This window comes from Cupressus sempervirens, chromosome 7 (assembly GCF_028749045.1).
Source record: "Cupressus sempervirens isolate cs-2001-9-10 chromosome 7, ASM2874904v1, whole genome shotgun sequence".
NCBI classification, from domain to species: Eukaryota; Viridiplantae; Streptophyta; class Pinopsida; order Cupressales; family Cupressaceae; genus Cupressus; species Cupressus sempervirens.
Genome location: NC_143124.1, coordinates 668,894,203 through 668,920,888, shown reverse-complemented (window position 1 = coordinate 668,920,888; position 26,686 = coordinate 668,894,203). Strand labels below are relative to the sequence as shown.

Here is a 26,686-nt window from a genome sequence, read left to right as displayed (position 1 = left end):
ATATTGATAAATTTCACAAATACATTCAATGAAGTAAGACATTTTAAGCATATAAATGTGTGAGATAATTTATCCCCCCCCATGAGATAATTTATCCCAGCATTATTAGGACCAATCGTTTTTGGAAACCAAACAAATATATGGATGCTTCTTAAGAGGTTATGTTGTGTTGGGTTTGTGCGATTGGGCCTTTGAGAGTTCATCTAAGGAGATTCGGTCAACCATGAGTGCCATACATACCAAGTGCATTTACAAGTTGTGACACAATCTTGATTTTTAAAGACATCGAGCATTGAGGTAGGAAACATATACAAGATTGTGGAAATACTTGAACAAAAGGATATACTTGTTAAGATTATAGCTACAATCGGATTGATCTAATCTTAAGATGCAATGTTGATATATATATATATATATAATATTATAATTATACTACATATATATAATATTATAAACATATATTATATATATAATATATTATACATATATATTATATGAAATACATATGTTATATTGTGATTTATAAAGTTAATATATATTAACTAATTATGATTAATCATAGAGACATGCCTCTTAATGATACATGTCTCCTACTCTTATATTTATAAGAGATTGGGATTTGCATTTGAAAAACCATTAATATAATGGCATTGTTAGTACATTTGCAGCAATCTTATAAAAGATAAGGATCGAATGTGATACAAGGGAGAATCGAAGCTAGTTGATATCTTAGTTCGAATGAGAAGGTCCCGAAGTCAATAAAGTACTCATGCAGCGAAATATTGGACTTGAACCCCATAAAGGTTAATGATTTGGCAATCCGATTAATATAACAGATGTATGTATTTCAAGTCTGAAACCCACCACTTCCTGAGATACCATCAAACGGGTGTCCATGTCATACACACTTTGTGCTGTACAATTTGACTTAGAAGCACCACTGATAAATTTCACAAGTACATTCAATGAAGTAAGACATTATAAGCATATAAATGTGTGAGATAATTTATCCCCCCCCCCCCCCCCCCCCATGAGATAAGTTATCCCTGCATTATTAGGACCAATCATGTTTGGAAACGAAACAAATATATGGATGCTTCTTAAGAGGTTATGTTGTGTTGGGTTTGTGCGATTGGGCATTGAGAGTTCATCTAAGGATATTTAGTCAACCGTGAGTGCCATACATACTAAGTGCATTTACAACTTGTGACACAATCTTTATTTTTAAAGACATCGAGCATTGAGGTAGAAAACATATACAAGAGTGTGGAAATACTCGAACAAAAGGATACACAATGAGAAGTATGGTCTAACAAAACCTGGCCCACTTGATATGAACATTTGTGTGATGTTGATAGATACAATGGTAATTGAGAGTTTTCTGTATAGATTTGTGAGAAGGTATTGGACACTTCATCAGCATAGTAGTTGTGCTCACATGCGACTGAAGGAATGAGATATCAGAACAAAATATGAAGGTGGAAAATTGTTTTCTCAAGTCTGATTATAGTTGGCACCAATAATAATATGCATCAAAAAAGGAATGATTGGCAAGCAATATCATCTTAGCAATAGACGAGTAGTTTGATAGTTATATAGCAGTGGCAGATTGGAACATTGTGTCAGCTCCAACAAGGATAGAGTTGCCCACCCTAGTTAGAGGTTAAGGAGAGCATCCACGTTCAAATATCGAATCGAAGTTTTAGAAGAAAGTCTAGCGATGTCATACAAACATCACCGCTCCAAACATCCTACTCTGTCATCAACTACTCTTGAGCTTCCAATATAAATAGTCATGTGGCCACAGATAGTAAATGTTAGCGGTTACCAATAAGAGGCATGGGAGTGACTAATGAAAGGGAGACATAAACAATACCATCACCGATTATGTGACAAGCAGAATAACCAATCAAGTCTAGCAAGGGAACAATATAGAGCGATGAGGGAAAACAAAAAATCAAGAAGACAATATGGGATCTTATTATTATATTTAAGGAGACGATGCCTTGGTAGGACCCATTACTACCTTGCATGAAATACATCATGATCGGTGAGAAGAAAAGAAATACAATGCAAACAGGTTAGATGGAGTAGTCGGGTCCACCACGAGTTTATAGACATGTCACCACATAATAAACTGAATGGGTCATGCTTTTCCATGGTGGAAGATTGAATGAGAGATACACACACCCTTAGAAAGTATAATATCAAAGCATAAATCACGGCATACAAATTGGCAAACTCAACAATCAAAGAGAAAGGAACATAAAATCTAATTGGTTCTAAAACACCATATCACCAAGACACCTGTAATCAGAGAGCTCATCTAGCAACATGGAATACAAAATACCCAAAGGTTCACGAAAATAATATAGAAAGGAAAGTAAAGACCATAATCGAAGAAGTGATGTGGAACTAAAGACCATAATCAAAGAAGTGACGTGGAACTTCCTTGACCCGTAACATATCAATATGCCACCCTCATCCTATCACGTGTAGTACGGATCATCGACAACATTAAAGGTAGGTGCTAAGGTATGGTTAGTATTAACATTCATTTCATAAATATATTAAAGTGTGTGTGTGTGTATTTTGAATGTTTCAAATATGAAAGTTATGTTAATAATAGTTGATATCTTGTGAATCAATGTTCTTATAATTAAAATATAATTATTGAAAATAATTATTAAAAAGAAATTTGATTATTATAAGAGCTATTTGCTTTGATTTGTTTCTTTGAGTATATTTTTGTGTAATAACCCTGATCAGTTATAACTTAAACAAACACCAAAATCTTTTATAATTCACTTTTTTGACATTTCGTCAAACACTTTGCAAGCATCTGATACCACTGTAATGAGCCTTGCTAGCTCTCAAACAATTTGTGGTGAAGAGTTGATTTCTTTGTTTTTGATATTTTGCAATTTTGATACAACAATATGGCAGCAAAACATAAGATATTGCAATAATAATTTGAACTCAAATATTTAGAAATTACATAGGGAATAGACAACTGAAAATTCCAGTTTTTAATATCAATTTAGATACTGAATATTTTCACAAAATATCAACAACCCAGTTGATAAAATGTCCCCTATTATCTAAATCAACAATACTCAAAAAAATTAGAAGTTACAGTCCATCAACTTACATGTAGACATGCCTTGAAAACCCTTTGAAATGAAGACTAACAACAGCAAAAGAATTCTCCAATAAATAAATGCAACTGCAGATTTGCTGCTCCCAAAGTGCATATAGAAAATAATGCCCAACAACAGATAAAAAATGGCACTCCATCAACTCCAAATTAACCAACAAACAATTTGATATAACAATTCTAGCGAATGCCTTCACAAGTTCGAGACCAACCTCCAATAGCAAGAAAAATTAAACTTCTCCTTAGCAACAGTTAATACAGTAGGAGAAATGACAAATTATATACCTTAGCACAGTTTGCTAAGAAATCTTAGAATAATTCTCCGAATTGAATCTACAATACTTCAGCTGTAGATCCCAAACCCTTATACTTCAGCAAGGGCACAGAAAAATCAGAACTTCAGAAATGTCACAAAGACGACAAAGCAAAATAAGATTGTTAAATAATTGGATGCTTTCCTCATCAAATGTATGCATATTTATAATCTCCAAATGACACCAGTTTCCCAAAAGAACTCCACTTAAGAAGCTTTCTCTATACAACATTAAAATATAATAAAGTGCCATTCATATAATTTATTAATTGCTTTTGGCTCCAAAAATGACCTTTTCCACCATAACTTAATATTTTGACACGCCAGACCACTGTTTCTTGTTCCCACGATTTAAAACTTTTTGTCCCAGTTCCAACGAGCTATGATACTGAGGTGATCAACAAACAACATCAACAAAAATAACAACTTCAACATATTTAGATGAATAATAATAATAATTCACCCGTCTTGCGAAAAGTAGCTAAAGAAACATCAAAATTGAAATCTGACAACACCAAAGTGATCTTGATGATGAAAGATGATGAATGAACCGGACGGGGTGACTTACTATAAATAGACGCTCCCTCCAAGATTCTTGGAGCTCAAACTAGGAGCCCAAAATAAAAATTGAGAGCATCAACCAACTCCTCTAACTCAATTGAGCATCAGAACCAATATATCAACTTACTATAAATAGTAAGTCCCTCAAATAGAGCCAAAACACACCATAGGCTGCTGGAAAGCCTATAACTACACATTTGAGACCGTCAAATCCCACTATTAGCTCACGAGGGTCGCGATGGTGAACTAATTTGGTCAACTGCAAGAACCTGCTAAAAATGGGGACATTACATTTTGCAAGAAGAGGGAGATTGAGATTTAGAGGGAGCTTGGCATTCATTAGAGGCATTTGAAAAGAGAGGGAGCATATAGAGGATATGATTTAGTCAACCTTTAGTGATCCTGATTAGATTAATTCAAAGGGAGTAAACCAAGCTGCAATGGATTCACCAATGATATAAATTTGGAATACATAGATTGCAAGATGTGTGTAATATAGATTCAATCAAAAGATCAGACAAATACTTTTGCACGAACAAAGAAAATTTGAGTTGTTGTGGGACGTTAATGAAGCTGTTAAGAATTCATTTGAACCATCTACGAGTCTCTCTTTGATGAATGAAACTCGATATATTAGTTATAGATTCATACATGTGGCACAATCATACTCTATCAAGATATTGGTGTATTGTGGACAAGTTTGAGAAAATGGAAGGACATGTTCGCTTCTGTTGTTAAACTAAATGAATGTTTGGACCTTCAGTGGACAAAAAGAGCAAGTTGGAACTTGGAAAGGAGTTGTCATATTTGATACAAAATTGTTCAACAATATAAGAATGAGTGGAAATTTTACATCGTGGGGGGGATAATAGTCAATGCTCCATTCCCACTCGAACCTTATTTAGAGGGGAGATGTTCCATTCTCAAATAATGTATAAAGATTCGAAGAGATCTTTAAAGAAAATCCGGAAGGGGAAGAGGAAGAGGACGATTGGTTTCATATTTTAATGGGAAGAGGAAGAGATCTTTTTCTTTTTATTAGGAAGGGGAAGAGGAAGATGTAGATTAGTTTCATATTTTAATTGATATTTGTATTTGCTTATCTTTTTGCAAAAACAATTTTCTATTTCTAGTTTGCTTTAGAGTTTAGAGTCTCTGAATATGGCTGACAACCATCGACATTCCACATAAGGATGCAATTTTATTACATATTTCATTTTTATATATCTAGATCAGCTTGTTTGGTTTGTTTATTCATTTATAGACTCATTATGTAATATCCATTTCTTGATATTTTACCTAAAACCCGTGATATATACTTGCAGATTTAAATCCGAACAGTAAACCAATATTTGATACAAATTCCAGAACGTTAACCGATATATAACCCGCAGATTTGCATACAAGGAAACTCATAAAACTTTGTTTTATTCCTCCAATATTCAGAAAGTACATATATAAATAGGAATTAATACAAATAACCACCATATGTGTTACTATATTGTACAACAACAATACAATAACATGCAACTATCTAAATGATCCAATCTTATAAACAGTAAAAACAGTCAGATTGGCAATATAGATAAAACCTGTAAGAAGGCTAGGTTTGCGTCCAATCTCCAAAAGCTTCTTCAAGGGTTTGCGTCCTCGAAGAGATAGCCAACAACTGTTTCCAGCTCCCAGATTAAAATTTGTTTAAAATATTGTATTCTTCATATCCTCTCATGTGGAGCTTGTTGTACCTTTATCCCTTTTTCCAATGTGATGCACGCTCTTTTAAGCAATGTGGGATAAAACACCTTTTTTTGTCCTTTAGTCACTTAAGTGAACATAATACCTTTTTAAATAAGCATGTGCAATAGCTCGTTGGAAAGCTCTCGGCGAGACACTTCCGACCCAGCACTGAGGTACCGAAAATACTGAGCTCTGATTACTTACTAAAAATAGTAAGCATCCAGACAACCTGCCAAAATTGCTCTGATGGGTCTAGAACTGGAAATGTCTAGGCCAAATCTCGAACTGAACCCCGTAAATAACCTTTTCGCCCTCGAAACCTAGGTGAAGTGAGTTGGCAACATAGAATTATAATGTTCCAAAAAAAGGGGACATTACACATTAGATGCATATCCTTCTTGAATTTTGAAAAGAAATGCATTTCTAATTAAATTGAAGTCATTTTTAAAATTCTTGATATATTCCCCAAAAGTTGCCGATTTATCTTTGATGTTTGCCGAAAACTTAATTTTGTGCCTCGCCGATAAGTGGCAGAGAATGAGATTTTGAACAATGAGGATGAAACTCGGTCTTAAAATAGCCACAAGAAGTATTGATAACATTGCTTGGGCAAAGTAAAGCAAAGTTTTATAATTAGATATATCAAATCAATATCAGCTTGAACTGTGCTTAAATAGATTTGAGATCATTGCTTTCTTCCTCAGGACTGGCAGCGAATCAACAGAAAATCGGAGAATACAGTGTCCATGCAGTTTGTGGCAGAGGACCATCTATTGGCTATATTGAGTCAGAATTGACCTACATGCGATGCTTTGGATGATTTTAATCGAGTTCAGTTGTTTAGCACTCTAATGCAGTCTTCTCTGTTGAGATATCCAGTCAAATACCCACTTTCAATAAATATTTACCATCTTCCAAACAGTTTCACTCATTCCTCAGCAAAATTCCCAGACAGATAAAAATAGTTACTCTACCGTATCAGCAGTTCTCTTTATTGAAAAAGGTTTTTTGTATCTGATTTAAGTTCAAGATTGACTTAGATTTTTCTATTTCAGCCATAGTGGTAAGCAAATTGAGGAGATCGTAGATATTAGCATCATTATATTGGTGTGTTGAAATCAGTACAGTTTTCAAAACTGCAGTGTAGAGTTTTGAGAAGGGATAAGTGAGACTCCTTTGGTATTCCTCTATGAGTTATTGTCGACTGTGTCTTCCAGTCTTGTAACAAGAGTTAAATTACATAAGATGGTTGAGAATATATTGATAGAGGCACTGGAAATTTCTGTTTACGCTACGGAAGTACAGAAATGATCCCTAGCAACATTTTAATAATCATTAGAACAAATCATGAGAAACTACTTTGTTCATTCTTCATTTGAGGGATTTCAAGGACAATTATGCAGTTTTGATAAAAGGAGATTGCTGAAGAAGTTTAGTTATGCAAAGTTTGAATGTTGATAGGCAACAGATATTACAATTCATGAGAGAAGGGCTTTCAGACTGAAGAATTTTTCAGATGGTTTGCTCCCTTGAATGCATAAAAAGCTAAAAATAACTTTGTACTATTTTCAGTCATTAGTGTTTTTTAGGAGAACAAAAAAGATATTTAAAAAATGTTATGTTTAGTCAGAGCTATTATTAGCCCGCCCTAGTTTTAATTATCTCTAGTTTTAGCGTGATGTGCTTATTGGCAAGTAATCTATTCATAGAAGGTTAGTTTTGGATCTGTTATCATGCAAAAGATGAGAGTTGTGGTGTTAGTGGATAAAATTTTCTAATTGTGTTATATGCAGGAAATTTGTTGTTAGTGTAGAAGGGTCAGTTAGTCTATTATAATTTTTCATGCAATAACTTGGTAAACGTTATAAAGCAAGTCCTTAGTTTAGGTTTCAAAATTGTCAATCTATAACTCATTTATTTTGCATTTAGTAAAAATTTAGTAATACCTCTCTTGCTTCTAAATAACTATTATCATATTCTATGTCATTTATTGTGTGCTTGAATGTGGGCATTTCAACTTAAACCTTTTAGTGTGTCAGAAAACGGAATAGATTTGTGGCAGAATCACTGTTCAAATTACAAGTGAAAGATCCCTATAAGACAAAAGCTAACCTAATATGAACAATATATACTTGTTTTCCACTATGTTCCATTATGTTTCAAGGATGGAGATGGGGTGACAACAATTTACGCATTTCCAAGACATTTCCTAAAGAGCCCAAAACAGGGAATGGCAGGGGATGACAGTCTACACACACACACACACACACACACACACATATATGTATGTATAATGTGTGTGAATTTTCCAAAATATATATTACGGCTCACTCATTACAATAGTACTAACTAAGATAATATTCTAACTCTAGATTAACAACTAAAATTGTCTGGTGGTTGGTGGTGTTTCTCATGTTATCAGGACTCTTACTCCAAACATTAGGCGACATTCCTCAAAGTGGAGGTGAATTATCAACACTAAAATTACTAAAAGTATATTTGTATGGAGAAAGCTATGAAATTTATTTCATCAAATTTTATTGGGGTATATGCCTCTTTTATTTTTGTATAATAAAGGACTTTGGTTTTGGGCTAGACTGGAGGTTTTCTTTTTCCTTTCTTTCCTACTAGTGCCCGTCAGAACGGAGAATCTTGTAACTACTTATGATTTCTTTAATATAATTAAAGGCTTCGGCCGTTTACCGATAAAAAAAAGAAGTACTAACTAACATAATGGGTAATAGCAGCAGTATAAATCAGTATAACAACATTATAGAAAGTTCCAAACATCAAAAGTTGGTTTATCAATATAAATATCCAAATCAAAATATCTCAAACATTTGTCCAAAAGTCTCAAACATCAAGATATAATAGGCTGTAGGAAGAAGGAAGAAGATGAAAGAGAATTGAAACAAACACGTGTCCTCTTCAATCTACAAACATGAAAACTAAAGAAGGAAGAAGATGGAAGAGAATTGAAACAATCCTAGGGATCATTCTGAAGGGCCTTGTATTTGATGATGCAAGCCCGGATGATCATAGGATCAGGAGTTCTTGTATTTTCATGCCACTGCATTAACCTTGATAATCATGGTGTTGTGTCTTTTGATAGCCTCTAACTTTGTTTGATGGATTGTCTATTGTCATTTGAAATCTTGATGTGATCAAGCTTTTTGTCGTTCGAGTTGTCACACATTCTCCTTTGTAGATTCACACAATATGGAGTCTTTGACACTTTGAAGACCTTCTAGATGGTGTTCGGATGTAAATTTGAAACAACTTTCCACCAACACCTTTAACTTTTTTTATGAAGCAAAGTGCTTGGCGCATTCCCACACGAACTCAGGTTCTCAGACAACCATTGGAAAAATGAAGACGAAATGAATTACCGCTTCTTTGATTCGAAGCATGCCTTATTTACTGGATATCCTCATTCTTTGTAGAAATTCTGGCATATCTTGACTTGCTACAACATGAAAGTTTCAATGACATTGAATCCATCATTGGGAAGATATGGATTCTGACTCCATGAGAATATTGGCAAAATGGATCTCTGAGGAACAATATTTTCAGAGTGTTGATTAGATACTCATGGAACATATGCAATGAATTGGATGTGATATGGAAAGTACATGCAAAGGGCTAAAATGGGACTTAGGAAGATGGACGACATGTAAATGCACATGGGAAAAGAATGAGTTCTTATAAAGATGCCTTGAGGAATGAAGACTAGACGCATGGGAATCTGTGCAAATGATAACTTTTGACTTAAAAAGTGTGACCTTTAGTCAAAAATGGGTTCTTTAGATATCATTACACATAAAGTGAATTACATGTAAAGCGAACATGCATTTAGGTTCGGGAAATGGAAATGCGTGTTAATGGGAATGAAGAATGAGATTGTATGTAAATGTGGATGGAGGGTGAGATTACATGTAATCGTATGTGGAAAGTGAGATGCAATGTGCTATGGCATGTAATAATGGAGGTGGAATGAAATGATGCACTTGCATGAAAAGGGTGAAGAGATGGAATGGAGGGAAAAACTCTTTAAGTTCTTGGGAAAGAACTTGCAATTTCTTCAACAAGGTGAAAAACAAAAAAGCAATCAAACAACCAATGAAAACAAGCACAAAGAAAACACATACCTTTTGTCTTAGACTCAAACATGTCAACAAGCAAGTCGCTTTCAAGTGCAATTTCAAATTTGGAGTTTAGAGAAAATCCAAAATTGTGAAAATGAGAGTTTTCATCATATTTAAAGGCAAAATGCACTTTTCATAGCATATCTATGAGCAAGTGTGCAACATCAAGCTAAAATATGCAACAAAATAGCAAGATAAGCATGGATTGATAAGGAAGGTTGAGTTTATCCACCCACTTGGAGATTAAAGAGCCAAAATAACAAGATTTATATATTTGAAGACCAATTCACCTCCAAATTTGGATTTGCAAACAACTTATTTGACTTCTTCCACAATTGCAAGTAATGAGCGTTGAATGGTTGTATTTGGCATGAGAATGCCAAAAACGTGGTCAAAGATCACCAATGCATGAGACGCTTTTGTCAAAAACTCCAAGAAACACCGGTTTTTATCAAAAATGTGGTCTCAAGATGCAATAAACATTTTTAGCATGGGAATGCAAAAGCGAGATCTCCAAAGGCAATAGCATGCATTAAAACTCAAAAGACCCCTATTGATCCAAATGTATGGGGCTGGAAATGCCATTGTTTGAGTGTTTTTAACAAAAATGTGCCCTTTTCATGCAAAACTCTAGGTCGTCTTTGCAAAAATGTGGCTCACAAATGCATATATATTTGTCGTTTTTGACTTGTGAATGCAAAAATGACTTCCCCAAATGATAAAACATGGATCCAAAAGCAAAAATGTGGATGAAAAATGCAAAAACGTGGATGAAAATCCCAATATTCTAGGTGTTTAAGGCAAAAACATGATCCATAGAGGGCATGAAATGAAGCGCTTTTGACATTCAAAGGCAAAAACGTGTTCTTCAATAGCAAACGCAAGGATCACAAGACCAAAACGACTTGTATTGGATGAAAAAGTGATAAAAAAGCCCCAAATTCGGCATTTTTCTCCAAAATGTGGCTTCAAAACTGTAATGTTCCCAATTTTAATTAATTTGGGCCCAAGTTATTAATGTTTGTATTTACGGGTTCCGATTGATTTAGTATATCTCGGACCTATTTTTTATTTTGTATCTGTAATTTGTGTTGCCGTCAGCTATCTTTGTACACCCTTGGAAAGTTTCTCGACGTGTATTTAAGCACGACTTGTAGGTAGTTTGTAGGTATGCTTTGGATTATATTTTCTCTGTACTGCGGATTCCTGTTGGAGTTCGGAATTGTTTGCCATTTTGGAAGTGAAAGATCTTCCCTATTTGGGTTGTGCGGTTTCGGTGGGATTCAACCCTCACCCTATTCCGTTGTTGCATGTATTACTTAGATCGGATCTAGCAAGTTGGAGTATCTTTGGTAATTATTATTCATATCTAAGTCTCTATTATTGTTGATTTTTCTATGGTGTACTGTGTATGAACCACGATTACATTTTGTGTTGGATTCTAGTTCCTGTCCCCCTTTTTCCTTACTGTCCTTCCTCACATCTTTCACCGTACATACACCTCGACATACCCATCATTTCGTACTGAGATATTTCTTTTGCATCACCGTACGGCTCTGTTATAGTCATCGTCGTGGCCACGCAGCACGGGTAGTGGCCGCACAACACGGGCAGTGGCTACGCAGCACGGGCTGTGACTGCGTAGCACGGGAGCATCTTCGGAACCTTTCGGGAACAAGTGGCCTCGCAGCACGGGCAGTAGTCGCGAAACACAGGTAGTGGTCATGCAGCACGGGTAGTAGTCGCGCAACACAGATAGTGGTCGCGTAGCATGGGCAGTAGTCGCGCAGCATGGGCTGTGACCATGCAGCACAAGAGCATCTTCAGAACCATTCGAGAAAGTGGTCGCACAACAAGGGTAGTGGCCGCGCAGCATGGGTAGTAGTCGCGCAGCACGGGTTGTGACCTCACAGCACGGGAGCATCTCTGCAACTGTTTGGGAACATTACAGTGGTATTAGAGCTAGTGATCTTGCTAGCCTGTTCGGATGATTGAGAGATTTTGGGATTGGGATAGCGCTATGGCGCCAAGCAATGATGGAGAGTGGTGGTTGAAGACACTACAAGGGATTGGCAAAGAGCTCAGCAAAGGTGTTGATCTTCCATTAGATTTGTTGGAACTATGTTTGTGTAAGGTTAACCAATTACCTTCACGATTTATACAGAGAATCCTCTCACCGATTAAAGATGTCTTAAGTCAACCCAGGCTTTTAAGACACCATGACAAGGGGAAAAGGTTGGCAGTTGCAGCATGTCTTAGTGAGATCTTGAGAATATCGGCTCCTAGAACACCATATGATGATAACACCATGATAGAGATCCTGCATTTGATTGTTGACAACTTTCAGAGTTTAGATGACATTAGTGCCAACCACTTTTGCAAAAAATCTACAATCTTGGAGAATTGTGCAAATGTAAAAATGGGTAACCTCTTCTTAGATCTCGAATTGCAAAATCTGGTCGACGACATTTTTCATCACTTCTTAGCCACCATCAAGGAAGATCATGACACTAAGGTTTTAGTTGCTATGGAGAGCCTTATGATTTCTTGCATTTAGGAGATGGATGAAATATCCCAACCCATCACATCTATGTTATGAGCTATTTGTAATCTTGAATGTGTCCCTTCTATAGCCGCATGTAAATTGGTCAGTCATATTTTCGAGCATTGTGAAGAAAAACTAATATCTCATTTGCACAAGTGGGAGAAAATAGTTGGTAGCAATAAGGACGATGCCTTACACCAGAAGGAAGACATTATTACAAGGCTACTCCAAGAGGAATTGCTAAAATTTTCTTCTACACCAATTGGGGGAAATCACCAAAAAACTAAAGAAGTTGCTCGCATGGATCTTGTGAAGACATGTACAAATCAAGTTATGTTGGTCACCAAGGTTGTTGCTGAAACTGTGTGTCCTTCACTGAAGCTATGTCCATCATCATGTCTGTCACCAAGGTTGTATGTTCATCATTGTGGGTGTAGCCGTCACCATAGTTGTGTTTGTTTTCGTCACCGTCACCGTGGCCGTCGCCGTGTCTACCATCGTCACCATGTCTGTTGCAAAGTCCATTGCCATGTCCATCGTCATCATGTCTGTCAACATTGTTGTGTCTGTCATTGTCGTCGAGTTTATGTCAGTCACCGTTATGTCTGCCATTGTCGTGTCTGTCTTTGTTGTTGTGCTCATCACCATTGTCGAGTTTGTATTCATCGTCGTTGTTGTATCCATCACCATCATTACTGTCATTCTATTCGTCGTCGTCTTTGCGTTTGTCACCATCGTCGTGTCAGTCACCGTCGTTGTGTCCGTTATCGACATCGAGTCTGTGTCCATCATCGAGCTTGTGCCCATCATCGTCGTCGTGGTCATCCATGTCGTCATTGTGTGTCCTCCAGTACAGCTACAATCATTGAGACATTGCTCATTGTCGAGGCTCTATCCATCGTCAAGGTTTCAACCAGGGTTCTGTGTGCCGCCAAAGTTTTATCTACAGCTAGAATTGTTGGGTTTGTACCAACACCTGCGTCTATGTGTATGACCATACCCGAAGAAATTGATGAACATGATGACATTGATATATGTTATGATTGGCATCCTTGGGATCCTGGTGACTCAAGATACGACAACATTTATATCAGAGTGGTGCATTGGAATCTTGATGGTGGTCTTCTAACCTCAGTTGAATTCAATCATGCTCATGTGATTCTGAAAAAGCATGGAGTTTCTAGCAGATATGGCTATCTACGTCCGCGCACGATTTGGGATCTTGGAGTTGTGAATTGCTTGAGGACAAGCAATTTTTGGGCGGCGAGGATTTGTAATGTTCCCAATTTTAATTAATTTGGGCCCAAGTTATTAATGTTTGTATTTAGGGGTTCCGATTGATTTAGTATATCCCGGACTTATTTTTTATTTTGTTTCCGTAGTTTGTGTCACTGTCGGCTATCTTTGTACACCCTCAGAAAGTTTCTCGACGGGTATTTAAGCACGGCTTGTAGGTAGTCTGTAGGTATGCTTTGGATTATATTTTCTCTATATTGCAGATTCCTGTTGGAGTTCGGAATTGTTCGCCATTTCGAAAGTGAAAGATCTTCCTTACTTGGCTCGTGCGGTTTCGATGGGATTCAACCCTCACCCTATTCCATTGTTGCATGTATTACTTGGATTGGATCTGGCAAGTTGGAGTATCTTTGGTAATTATTATTCGCATCTAAGTCTATTATTGTGGATTTTTCTATGGTGTACTATGTATGAACCACGATTACATTCTGTGTTGGATTCTAGTTCCTATCCCCCTTTCTCCATACTATCCTTCCTCACAACTTTCACCGTACATATACCTCGACATACCCATCATTTCATACTGAGATACGTCTTTTGCATCATCGTACAACCTTGCTACAGTCACTGTAGTGGCCGCACAACACGGGCAGTAGTCGCGTAGCACGGGCAGTGATTGTGCAGCACGAGAGCATCTCTGGAACCGTTCGGGAACAAGTGGCCGCGTAGCATGGGCAGTAGTCGCGTAGCATAGGTAGTGGTCGCGCAGCATGGGCAGTAGTGGCGCAACACAGATAGTGGTCGCACAACACAGGCAATAGTCGTGCAACACAGGCTGTGACCGTGCAGTATGGGAGCATTTTTGGAACTGTTCGGGAAAGTGGTCGTGTAGCACGGGTAGTGGTCGCGCAACATGGGCAGTAGTTGCGTAGCACGGGCTGTGACCTCACAGCATGGGAGCATCTTCGGAACCGTTTAGGAACATTACAAAAACCTCAAAATCTGCATTGTTTCTTGCATGGATTTCAATGCCTAATGCATGGGAATGCATTAATATGAAAAAATGACCTTGATCTTGGAGTTTTCAAGCTATTACAAGGCAAATCTAAGCATTTTTTGTGAAAAACGTGTTCTTGGAGGAGGAAAACATCAAGTGTTTTGCCCTTGAATCTTCAAATTCGGGTTCACTTTTTTCAAATACATAAAATACATGTGAAACACTCTCTAGGAGAAATTACATGTTTTGAAATACATGTATTTGATCTTTTCATGCAAAACACACTCTAAGAATGCCATTACATATTTTAAAAAACATGTATTAAGTCAAAACTCATTTTCCAAGCCTCATTGCATATTTTGAAAACATGAATATGCATTACCCATGCAAAACACACTCTCCAAGTGCAATGACATGTTTTAAAAATATGCTATTTGTCCTCACGTTGCAAAATGCACTCTTAGAGAGTGATTACATATTTTAAAAGCTTGCTTATTATAACCTTTCTAGTGCAAAATGCACTCTCTGGAGATCATTGCATATTTTAAAAACATGCAAAACTCATTCTAGGATGACCATTACACATTTTAAAAACATGTACAATGCCTTCCTAGTGCAAGTGTGGTCTCTAGATGCATATGCATATTTACATGTAATTGGGTTGAAAGACATGTAATGCACAACTTGAGTGATGAATTAAACACATGTCTAATTGATTCTTGAGGAAATATCACTTAATTGGGTGAAAAATAATATTTACGCTATACAGTTTAATAAATATGTACAAATATCATTCAAAAAGTAATACTTAGATGTTTTAAATTAAAATATAACGTAAATAAAAATTAAATCAAACTATATAGTTAATAAAATCACTTAATTGAAAAATTAAAAAGCAACTCAACTCAAAAATATAATTTAAAGTGCACTATAGTTACTTTAAGTGATAAATTTCAATGATAAAGTAACTTTAAAACATAACATAAATTGATTTTACGTTATATTTTTCAAAAAGTGAATGTCAGCATTAAAATATAACATGATTTTTTATAGCATGTTGCACATGGAGAGTCCACTTTTTGGGCACTAAAATGATCATATCTTTTTTTGATTAAACCCTAAGATAGATCGAATCAAAGGGAAAACTGAAGACAATGATTTGAGCAAAACCAAAAGACCAAAAACTAACAAACACACTTAAAAATGAGAAAAAAAACATTGAAGGCTTCAAAAATCAAGCATAGGCTCAACAAACAAAAAATCTAAAAAGACTTGACGAGAACCTTCAATAAAACGAATCATTATATCAATTGGGGTCGATTAATTGAGCAATGTTATCCAATTAAATAATGAACTAACTCAGAGAAAAAACGAAACTAAGTTGAAAAAGTTTCGTACTGTTACCTACATTTTGTGGTGACGAATGCAAAACAAAACAAAAGAAGGTCAATAACATGCATTGCACAAGGTGACCAAAAGAGTGTGTTATGTTTTTCTTGTAAGATCTTACCTTTTGCCACATATGTCGCTGCATTGTCGGTTATGATTTGCACCACATCTTTAGCTCCAACCTCCTTCACAACATTCTCTAGCATTGGAGCCAAAACCTTAGCCGTCTTTATCTTGTCCAAGGCATCCAAGGATTTAAGAAAGACTACTTGATCCTTGCAAGAAACCAAAAAGTTGATGATGATACGATTTCTTTCATTTATCCATCCATCTGAAAGTATGGTGCAGCCATACTGTTTCCATTGTAACTTTTGGTCTTCAACCATATCTTTACCCCTAGAAACAACATCTTTCAGCAGTCTACAAGCACAAAATAAAAAATGAGATTTAGTACACAATTTTAATTTAAAGAAAAATCTTTCAACGAAATTGTAAAGTTGTAAAAGTACTATAGTTTGAAACAAGTAAATTGACCTCCCACTCAAGGTTGCAAGAGTAGGTGGCTTGTAGCCTTTTCTTGCTACCGTATAACCAGTCACAAAATTCAAAAAATATGGACTTGCTGCAACATTGAAGGAGAGGTTGCTGAAAAACCAAAAATCAGCACATTGAATGTCAAGTTGCTCATGCACATCACTGTTCCATCCAGTACCCTCCAGTGATGGTTGTGCTCCAAGTGTGTTTCTATGCACAGAATAATCATTAATAGAAGAGTTTTGTGGTCTGCTAGGACCAATGGACGTGTAAGCTGAGCCCGAGGACTTACCACAGGTAGGTGTGTTTTGTGCGTGGATCCGTGGGCCACGAAAAGAGCCCACTATCCCCTCAAGTTCATTTTCTTCTTCATCAAGAGGGATTGAGATTCTTGGTTACAACCCACATTATTTCATTATGAATCATGATAATTGTTTTAGCACAATCATTAGTTGTGATTAGAAAATAATAAATGCTTCTTAAAAAGGAAACATACCTTGTGATTCGTAAATGGATGCCCTCATGGTCGATATTGCCCTTTCCCTTTTGAACTGATTCTCTTTTTGGGCACTGAGCAAAGCAATCATCTCCCTTTTTATTTCCTCTGTAGTCACATCACAAATCCTTTTGTCATGTTTGTCTATACCAGCAAGGTGGTACTTCAAACGAGATATGCCTCCACGAACTTGTTTTTCACATTTTATGCATATGACACTATTATACTCCGTTCCTTCAAAGCCATATTTCCATGCAAAGTCTCTAGCCCCTTTAGGGCACGTGCATATGAATCTAGATGGGCATGCTACGGGGCCATTGGGAGATGCTGCATTTGACCCAGTTGTAGAGGAAGCCATATTTGTCATTTAATGTAAATTCAACCTACACATACAAAATAAGCCACAATTATACAAATTTAATAAACATATTTAGGAACAAACTATAGTGGATTAAAAATTCAAATAAGTTTAAACACAAGCTGCAAATTCAAAGAATAAAACAAAAAATGTATTAGGTTATGAAATTATTGAGAAAAAAATGGTTTTTTTTTTTTGGAAAAATTGCAAAAACATGGTGTTAGATCTTTGTCATTACACTCTAAAGCGTGTTAGAGAATGTTAGAAATAATATTTGTAGAGTCTTAACTAAGTTAGATGCAAGATATGCGAGTATGGAAAGGAAAAACAAATTTTAACTCAAAAGAACCAAAAATTAAGAAATTTATTTGTGAATCTGGATTTGCTTGAAAAGAGCTTTGAATCCTCTCCGAATCCACTGACAATTGCTTCAAATTACTAGTAAATACCTATTTCTCCCCCACCGAACAAACTCAATGTTGCAAAAAGGAAAAAATGAAGTCATTTATGGGCGTCATAGTTTTTAAACTGGCAATTCATGTGCTGCTTGCGAGAACGTAAGCACCTATCGCGAGAAGTTGCCAAGATCTCACCGAGAAGTTGTCAATTTATTGCTGCGAGAAGTTGTTTTTCTTTGCGCCCAAATTTGGTGAGAAAAGGATGACTTTTCTCGTTGCGGCTAGAATATCGTGAGAAATTGAGATACTGTGACTATTGTGGCAAGAATTTGAACTATGCAGTTTCACCTATTCTTGTATGTTGTGGCAGTTGCACACTCCCACTCCAATACGACACTCAATCCTCCGCATGCAACACTACACCCATACGACATGGAAGATGAAATGGCTTAGTTAATAGAGAGTGGTTATTTATCTTGAGATCCTTTACTAAATATTATAGAATGTTCCAATGATGGACTGAATGACCAAGAAAAAAAAAATTTGTATTTTTAGATTACGAAAATATTTCTTAGATTTTATTTGAGGACCAAGTGGTAAAATAGAGTGAGGAGTGACTCCTATTAAACCTGTGAATGCTAGAATCGGGAGGATCTTGCACCTCCAAAACGTAAACAACATTTAATTCCTTAGGATATTATTTAAATTTAGGACTAGTTAGTTAAAATATTTAATTAAGATATTATTCTTTAGGTGCAAACAACCTTGCACTTGTAAGATATTATTTAAATTTGGGACCACTCAGTTAAAATCTTTAATTAAATTGTATAAAATACATTAAGGATATTACGTAGAGCTCCTTAGGATTTCCTTTAGATGCCCTATCAAAGTCTACCTTCACAAGCCCCTTTGGAAAAGGGGTCCAAACAACTCATTCTTCTTGTCGGCTTTTCTTTCTATAGCTGTCTTGGTGATTAACTATGTGCTTACAAAATATTTTTATTGAGAAATCACTATCCACTAATACTAAATATACATTAGCAAGTCCAAGGCATACATGCATGTATATCCATACCTAAAATTGACATTTCTAAAATATACATGCATGTATATACAAAATCATGTAGAGACAAAAACTTTACAAAACTTACATTGGAGCCCACATAAATGACAACTCCACCATGAAATTCCTCCATCCCAGTAGATGATACCAATACAAGATGTGATTATGCTACTATAGTCAAGTTTGATCACATATAATTAGTGCAAGGGTAAAGCTAATGTATGTAATCCATCTACTCATAATTAAGGTACTCTACCCAAGTAGCACTCGTATTTGTTGTGCAGAGAAATCATTCTAGCTGGTACTGCAATACATTGCATCAATAATCATAACATTAACCAAAGCTGCATAGACACAGATACATATACAAATATGGATACGTATTGGATATAGATACAACCATTTTTTAAGACAATTAATATGGATATGGTTGGATGTTACTTTAATGAAAAACACATACCCATATCTTCAGCACATTTTTTTCTAATTTATTGGAGGAGAATCTCATTACTTAAAAGATATACAGACACATAAATGGTACACAAATATTTATAAGTTGATTTAACACTTTACAATATGCAAAAATAGTAGAGTTGTCTTGGAAGATAAATCAAAAAATTGGGTCGCTAAAATAGATTGTTTTTTCTTCTTTGGTCTCTCATTTGGTGTAGGTTTTGTTTATACCAAAACAAATTAATTTTTTTTGCATAAATGAAGTTTTTTTATTATTAATTTTGGGAATGGTTTATATCATATTTTTATAAGTCACATGACACAATATTTGACACCGTTGGACATTCAAGGTTTTTTGGGCACACAGGTATGATATTTGACATGTATCTTGCCTGTAGTTTATACGAATCGAAATCAGAAATGGGGGTATGTGTGGCCGAGGAGGGACAGAGGACTTTCCAGCAACTATGACAATAACCAATGTTAACTATGCCAGTTCAATACATCCAATTGTCAACTCATTAATAAATGATCACTAGCACAAATATTAAGATCAAAATGCACATCCACAAAACTAAGTAACGGCCATCTAGCATTTTCTCAATGGGAGTAAGGTCATAGATATATTAAATGTAGCCAAATACAAGAGGAATTGTGCAATAACAGAATCACAAAATCAGGAAAGTGATGTGGCACTGCATATTGGATGATGTGTAGTTGCTGTGACTTTCCTCTTCAATGCTGCGTGGAAGAAAATAATTAAATTAATTTCTCAATGTTATCTTTCTGATGGTTTGGCAACATGCCGCACCCATAATGCTCTCATTGTTTAGGCATTTGAATGTTAATGGATTAATTCAAAAATTGTTGTATAATATATATTTTTTATTGGATTCTATTATTAAATTTTGTTTTTATATATTATGAATTTTACAAATTTATGTGCCTTCTTTTGCCCTCTAGATTCTGGTCAAGAATTATGGAGAAGGGGGTTTCACAATTGGCTATTGATGAGGCCCATTGCATCTCTGAGTGGGGTCATGATTTTAGGTATGTTTATTTGTACATGTTTACAAAGTTGTTATGCTTATGAGTCACAGTTTTGGTTAATTTATATTAGCCTAGTTGATTAAAGCTTATTCATATTTTTCAGACATTTCTATTCCTATTTAATATCATCCCAGTTTCATTAAGTTTACGTTACACTTCATTCATCCACTCTTCATGAGAGTTGTGGAGGGATGTTTTTTGTTTTGTTTTAGTTTAGCTTACTGCATTATAACCTATAGGTTACCACTCTTCATGAGAGTTGTGGAGGGATGTTTTTTGTTTTGTTTTAGTTTAGCTTACTCCATTATAACCTATAGGTTATCATTATAGTTAGAACACAAATAATTGAATTTTCTTTGAAATAGCAGAGGATAGAGCTTTGATTTATTTCTCTATATCTTGTCTGCTTCCTTAGTGAATCTTGCCAAAGATGCCTGTTTTACTTTTCTTTTGTACAAAAACCATAGCTGTTTTCAATTTTCTTTTCACATATATGTATTTATTGAAAGAAATAACTCTGTAAAAATGCTATTTTTTGTCCTACTCCATCGAGATAAAATAATCTTATTAGTTTAATTAGCATTGATTATGCATCTTACATAATTTGTTGTATTTTAAAAATCCTGGATTAAACTGTTTTTTCAGATATTCTAGATCTTCCAATTTCTATTTATTCTGGTTTGCCACTTTTGCTTACATATTCATATTTATGATAAGAGGATTGATCAAAGTGCAACTTGTAATTTGTTTGATAGTGTATCAGTAAAAAGTGGGGGAACGAGATTAAACCACTGATGCTTCTGTAAGACATTACTTTCTAAGGTTAAACTATGTTAAATCTTTAAACCGACTTACAACTTCCTATTCATAGCATATTGTGTTCTATGCTATTGATTTGTCCTCTCAGATTAAGCAATGAGACCATTGCCAGGTGCAGTATGAAACAAAAGATTCAAAGAGGGATAATGCCACAAAAATGCAAGTCCCTGAAGAACTCCATGGATGCCAGAATGCAGATTTTAATCTAGAATGAGAGAATTAGACTATGAGAAGTTGATTGATTTCAGTCATTTAGATTAATCTAGGAGATCTAATCTAACATGCAAGTGCAAAGAGCTAGATAGATTAATGTAAACTAAATGCTAAAAATTCAAAACCAGAAGCAGCAGCATAACATTAAGCAAAAGATTAAGATCTTTTGAACTAAGACAGAGACCTCAATTTATAGATTTGAGAAAATCAGATGAATGATTGAGATGCAAAGATGAGCAACAGTGGAGATGTTTCTGTTCTTCAGCTGTGTGCTTTCATTTCAAAAAGTTTCCAAAATAGTGTGCACTTTGAGTTGAGTTAATTTTCTTCTTTTTTAAATTTAGAAATTCACTTTATGTGTGCACATTATTAGGGGACTTTTATTTATTTAATTAAAAGGGAAAGGTTCTTAATTAAACGAGACAGAGAATTAAATGGTCATACTTAAGGATGTATCTGATTTGATGATTTAACTATGCAAGGTTGATTTTTATGCATAATCAGGTCTAGCTTTAATTGAATTTTGTTTTTGTCGAACATGAACATGGGCACATAGTTTACTAGACCAAAATTAGGTGATTACATTTGCCCATTTGAGTCATTGTGTCAAAGAGTGTGTTGATGTTGAACAATTTTTTTGAAGCGATGAACTGTCTTTAGAGGAATTGACTCTGAACTTGATCAAGCAAAGAGCAGTAAGTTTGTTTTGAAAGATACTAACTCAGATTTTGATCAAACAAAGATTAGCGAGCTTGATAGGGAGGTGATTCCAAACTTTGATCGAACGAAGAACGGCTACACCTGTTTTGAACTTGATTGAACTAGAATTGATGAAGAGAAGCCTGAATGTACAACCTAATGTGAAGTGATTATACTGAACTGTAGGACTGATTTAGATTGTTTAGACATTATCAGACTGATGTGGTGCAATGAGACTGATAATGCTCTTGTCTTGAATGCTTGCCTCGAGCAATTTGATGTAAAGTGATGAAATCACTCATGCAGAAGATCGAAGAATCTTAACTTGATGTGGTTTGATGCCCTAGCGATAAATAAAGCCTTGATCTGCTTTGCAGTTTCGAGAACTTGATAATAGAATATTCTTTCCCCCTTGAGATTGAAATTGAAATGAGGTCGAGAAGATGCATAAATGAGGTAGATTTGATCATATGTTGATTAGATAGGGTTAGAAGTGTCTGAGAATCAATTTAGAGAGGTTTGGAAATCATTTTGACCTAGTTTGACCACATGGTGAAGAGAATTTGCCCCACTTTGGCCAATTTCGACCAAAGTTGAGTGGGTTGACCGAAATTATTAGAAATGATATTTGGCCAAATTGGATGATTTGGAAGAAATTAGTTCGATTTTGCATTATTATCGGCCTTCATTAACCATGCTTGGGTAGATACAACTCTGGATCCATTAAATGGCGACAAATTTACTTACTCAACTTTCTTCTAAGGTCGTCGTTAAAATATCCTCGGTTTCCGCCTCTAGAATATCACATTCTTAATTTTGTGTAATGTTTGTAGGATATATTTGCTTCCAAGTTTTCATTCTTCCAGTCTTCTTTCAACTGTTCTTGAATTTCCTCAAATTTTGGTTGCCTTCCTCCATGTGGTACCTTTTTCCATGGAGCGAAAGTCAACATGGAAGGTTGAGAGGGTGACGGATTAGGATTCACCTTTCCTGAAATTGAGTCTGTACTGTGACCATTTTGTTCCCCAGATATCTTATTTTCTGCGAGTTTTCGGAGAGTTTCTTCCATAAGTCGTTGAGTGTCATTGATCTGTGCCTGATTCCTCGAAATATCCCTCAATAGTGCCATTACTTCCACAGGAATGGGTTCATGATTTGCCATTCTATCAATTGAGTAGGATCTCCTTCTTTTCTGGCTATAAACTTTCATTGATTATCCACAGGCTGGCAAGATCTTTGGCTTTGATACCACTGTAATGTTTCTCCTTTGCAAATCTAAAGATTGACTTCCCTCAACTCCTGTAAGGCAATGTGAAGGACAAAATTCAAGGCGCATAGTTTGATTCAAGCCACATAGGTAGGGAAATGGTGTTCGTATGATGGATTGGGGAGATGTCCGTACGACGAATATAGTTTGTGTGCCAATTGAGGGGAAGGGCAGTGTATGGAGACTCCCTGGTAGTTGTATGGAGGAAGCAGATGCTGCTAGACCATATGGCATGTGGAATTGGCTGTACAGCACGTGGAATTGCAGTTAGGCCGTACAGTACATGGAATTCGCAGATAGCCATACGATATGTGTGGGTTGAGCTACAATTTGAGGTGCCAGAACAATGTGAACAATATATTTGCCATATACGCCAATTAGTGCGAGTACAAGTGTTTGCAATCCAATTCTAGATATATATGTATGCATGTATATATTTGCAAACAAAGATGGTGCGTGGACTTGCGAGATCCGAGCAAGTAATACAAAGATGGAATAGGGTAAGAGTTGATTCCCACCGAAACGAGAATAGCCAAATAGGGAAGATCTTTCACTTCCGAAATGACGAACAACAGAGAATCCCGAGTGGAATTCGCAGTATAAGAGAATATAATTCAAATCGCATATCAACTGCTACCTACATGCCGTGTTTGAATACCCTTCGGAGGAATTCTCGAGAGTTTACAAAGATAGCCGATGGCCACACCTAAGGAAACAATAAAATAAAAATGGGTTCGAGATATACAAATCAATCTGCCCATAAACAATGATTTGATTATTTGTTTATTTTATGACAAGAACATTACATTTAGAAGGGCGGTCAATTGCATCTGACCAGAAGGGTTGATTAGCTAATTTGACTAGGCAAATGATGCCAAACTTTGGTTTCGATCCAAAAAATGGACCCATGATGCCAAATTTAGCTAGGTGTGTGAATCTCATGCCAATTAGAGAAAGTTCCAAAGAACTTGAAAGCTTAGTACTTGGATAGATGATGTGATGAAATGATGACTAACCCCCTGATTGAAGGATGAAGGAGATCAAGTTTGAAGATTTGATGATCAGAGATGATTTACACACTTGACCGCTAAGAAGTGATGAGAATCACCTTGTCTAATGTGTGCCAAATGTTAGTGTACCTTAGTTCATGCAAGATGCAAAGACTAAAATGCAAACTTAGGATGAAAATGCAAACTCCAGGATTGGTCTCATTGCTGTCTACTATCATTAATGAGCTTCTATTGTCAGACATTGTGGAATCATACAAATGTAACCGGTGCCAATGTGACCATGAAGATATGAATACGCTATTTATTAGATAGGATGTGGGAAATTATGCTTGCACTAAGGAAACATGAATTGAGCACATTTGTGGAGAAAGAAACCCTTGTACTTGATAAAGATGGTGAGAAACTCCTATGGATGAGAAACAACAACAAGGCTATGGAGATGTTAGTGGATGCAGTGAAGGATCACATAGTATGAATTATCTCAAAATTAGATATTGCATATCAGATGTTCACAACCTTAGAGAACATGTATGAGATAAATGATACAAACCAAGCTCTTGCTCTAAAACAACAATTCCACCATGTCAAGATGAACAAGGGAGAAACTATGACATCTTACTTCATGAGGATAATGGAGTTAAGAGATCAGCTATCCAACATCGGTCACACAGTTGATTGCAAGGAGTTAACTATGTTGGCTTTCAACAAACTCTCTACATCTTGGGAAGCATTCATACAAGGGATAAGTACTCTACCTAAACTTCCTAAGATCGTTTAAAAACCGACTAAATTCAACAAGAGTCAAAGCTGATGACTCGAGGAATTGGCTTAAACACCTCTAATGAAGAGATCCAACTCTTAAATTCTATTTTTTACAAGAAAGGGAAGAAAGGAAACATCAAACAGAAGAAAGGAAGGACTCCCATGGAAAATGTTTTTTCAAGAGGAGGAACATGTCTAAAGTACAATGCTTTAGGTTTGACAAATATGGTCACCTTGTGATGAAGTGTCCAAATAGGCTTATGTCTCAAGCTGACCTAGTTGAAGTTAATAAGACAATTTTCGATAAGGACTCTTGAAGACTTGTATTTTATTCAGCCCTATCAAGCCAAGTATCTACTAGCATTAATACTTGGGTTGTAGATAGTGGAACATCTTGTCATATCACAAGATTTAGAGAACAATTAGGTAGCTTGGTGGAAAATTTAGAGAATGAAGTTACCATTGGAGATGGCTCCAACTACGCTGTGAAAGGAATTGGAACTTGTTCTATACAATTCAAATATGGCATCTCTCTACATTTGACAGGTGTATTATTTGTACTAGGTACTAGACACAATTTAGTTTCCATTTCAGCCTTTGAAGAAAAAGGATATCAAATTACCTTCATGGATGGTTAAGTTGTAGCTTGGCCCATGAATTTAAACATCTAGCAATCTCACACTATAGGAGTTCGACATGAATGCTTATACAAACTTTGCACCTCTTCTTCTCAAGCGTTAATTCATGAAAATATTCTAATACACTTGAGATTTGGTATAGAAGATTAGGGCATCTCCACTTTCGTGCTCTACCTTTAGTAGAGAAAATGATAACATATTTACCTAAACTTAAACAAGAACATGAAGGAACTTGCAAAGAGTGTGCCTTGAGAAAGAACACCAAAGGCACCTTTCATAGTAGTGAAAGTAGATCTAAAGATGTATTAAAAATTATTCATTCAGATTTATGTGGACCTATGACAGTAACCTCTTTAGGAGGATTTTCGTACTAAGTTACTTTTGTAAATGACTATTCTAAGAAAACATGGATATATTTTTTGAAATCTAAAGAGTTTGATGAAGTCCTTATGAGGTTTAAGGAAGTGAAGGCTCTAGTAGAAAATATGTCAGCTTAAGAGAATCAAAACCCTAAGATTAGATAACAGAGGGGAATACATCTCTAATAACTTCAAACCTGTAATAACATTGGGATTAAAGAGTTTACTGTCCCTTACAACCCTCATCAAAATGGGGTGGCAGAAAGGAAAAATAAGACAATTGTAGAAGTAGCCAAAGCCATGATGCATGACCAAAACCTTCATACCTCTTTTTGGGTTAAAGCTGCTAGTGCTGTTGTCTATTTTCAAAATAGATGTCCTTAGTCCCTTTTGGATAACAAAACCCTTGAAGAAGCATTTATAGGGATAAAAATTGACGTAAGTCATTTTAGAATATTTGGTTATCCTATTTACATCCACATACCCA

General features: G+C 35.7%; 1 protein-coding gene across 1 annotated transcript in view; it reads left to right on the top strand.

Annotated features, from left to right (window-relative positions):
- The window catches only part of LOC149548440 (uncharacterized), a 330,750-nt gene that overhangs the window by 60,562 nt on the left and 243,502 nt on the right, over nt 1–26,686 (top strand). Inside the window, exon 5 of the mRNA XM_089792508.1 lies at nt 20,346–20,432. Within this exon, the coding sequence (XP_089648634.1) occupies nt 20,346–20,432 (87 nt within the window). The remainder of the gene's footprint in view (nt 1–20,345; nt 20,433–26,686) is intronic.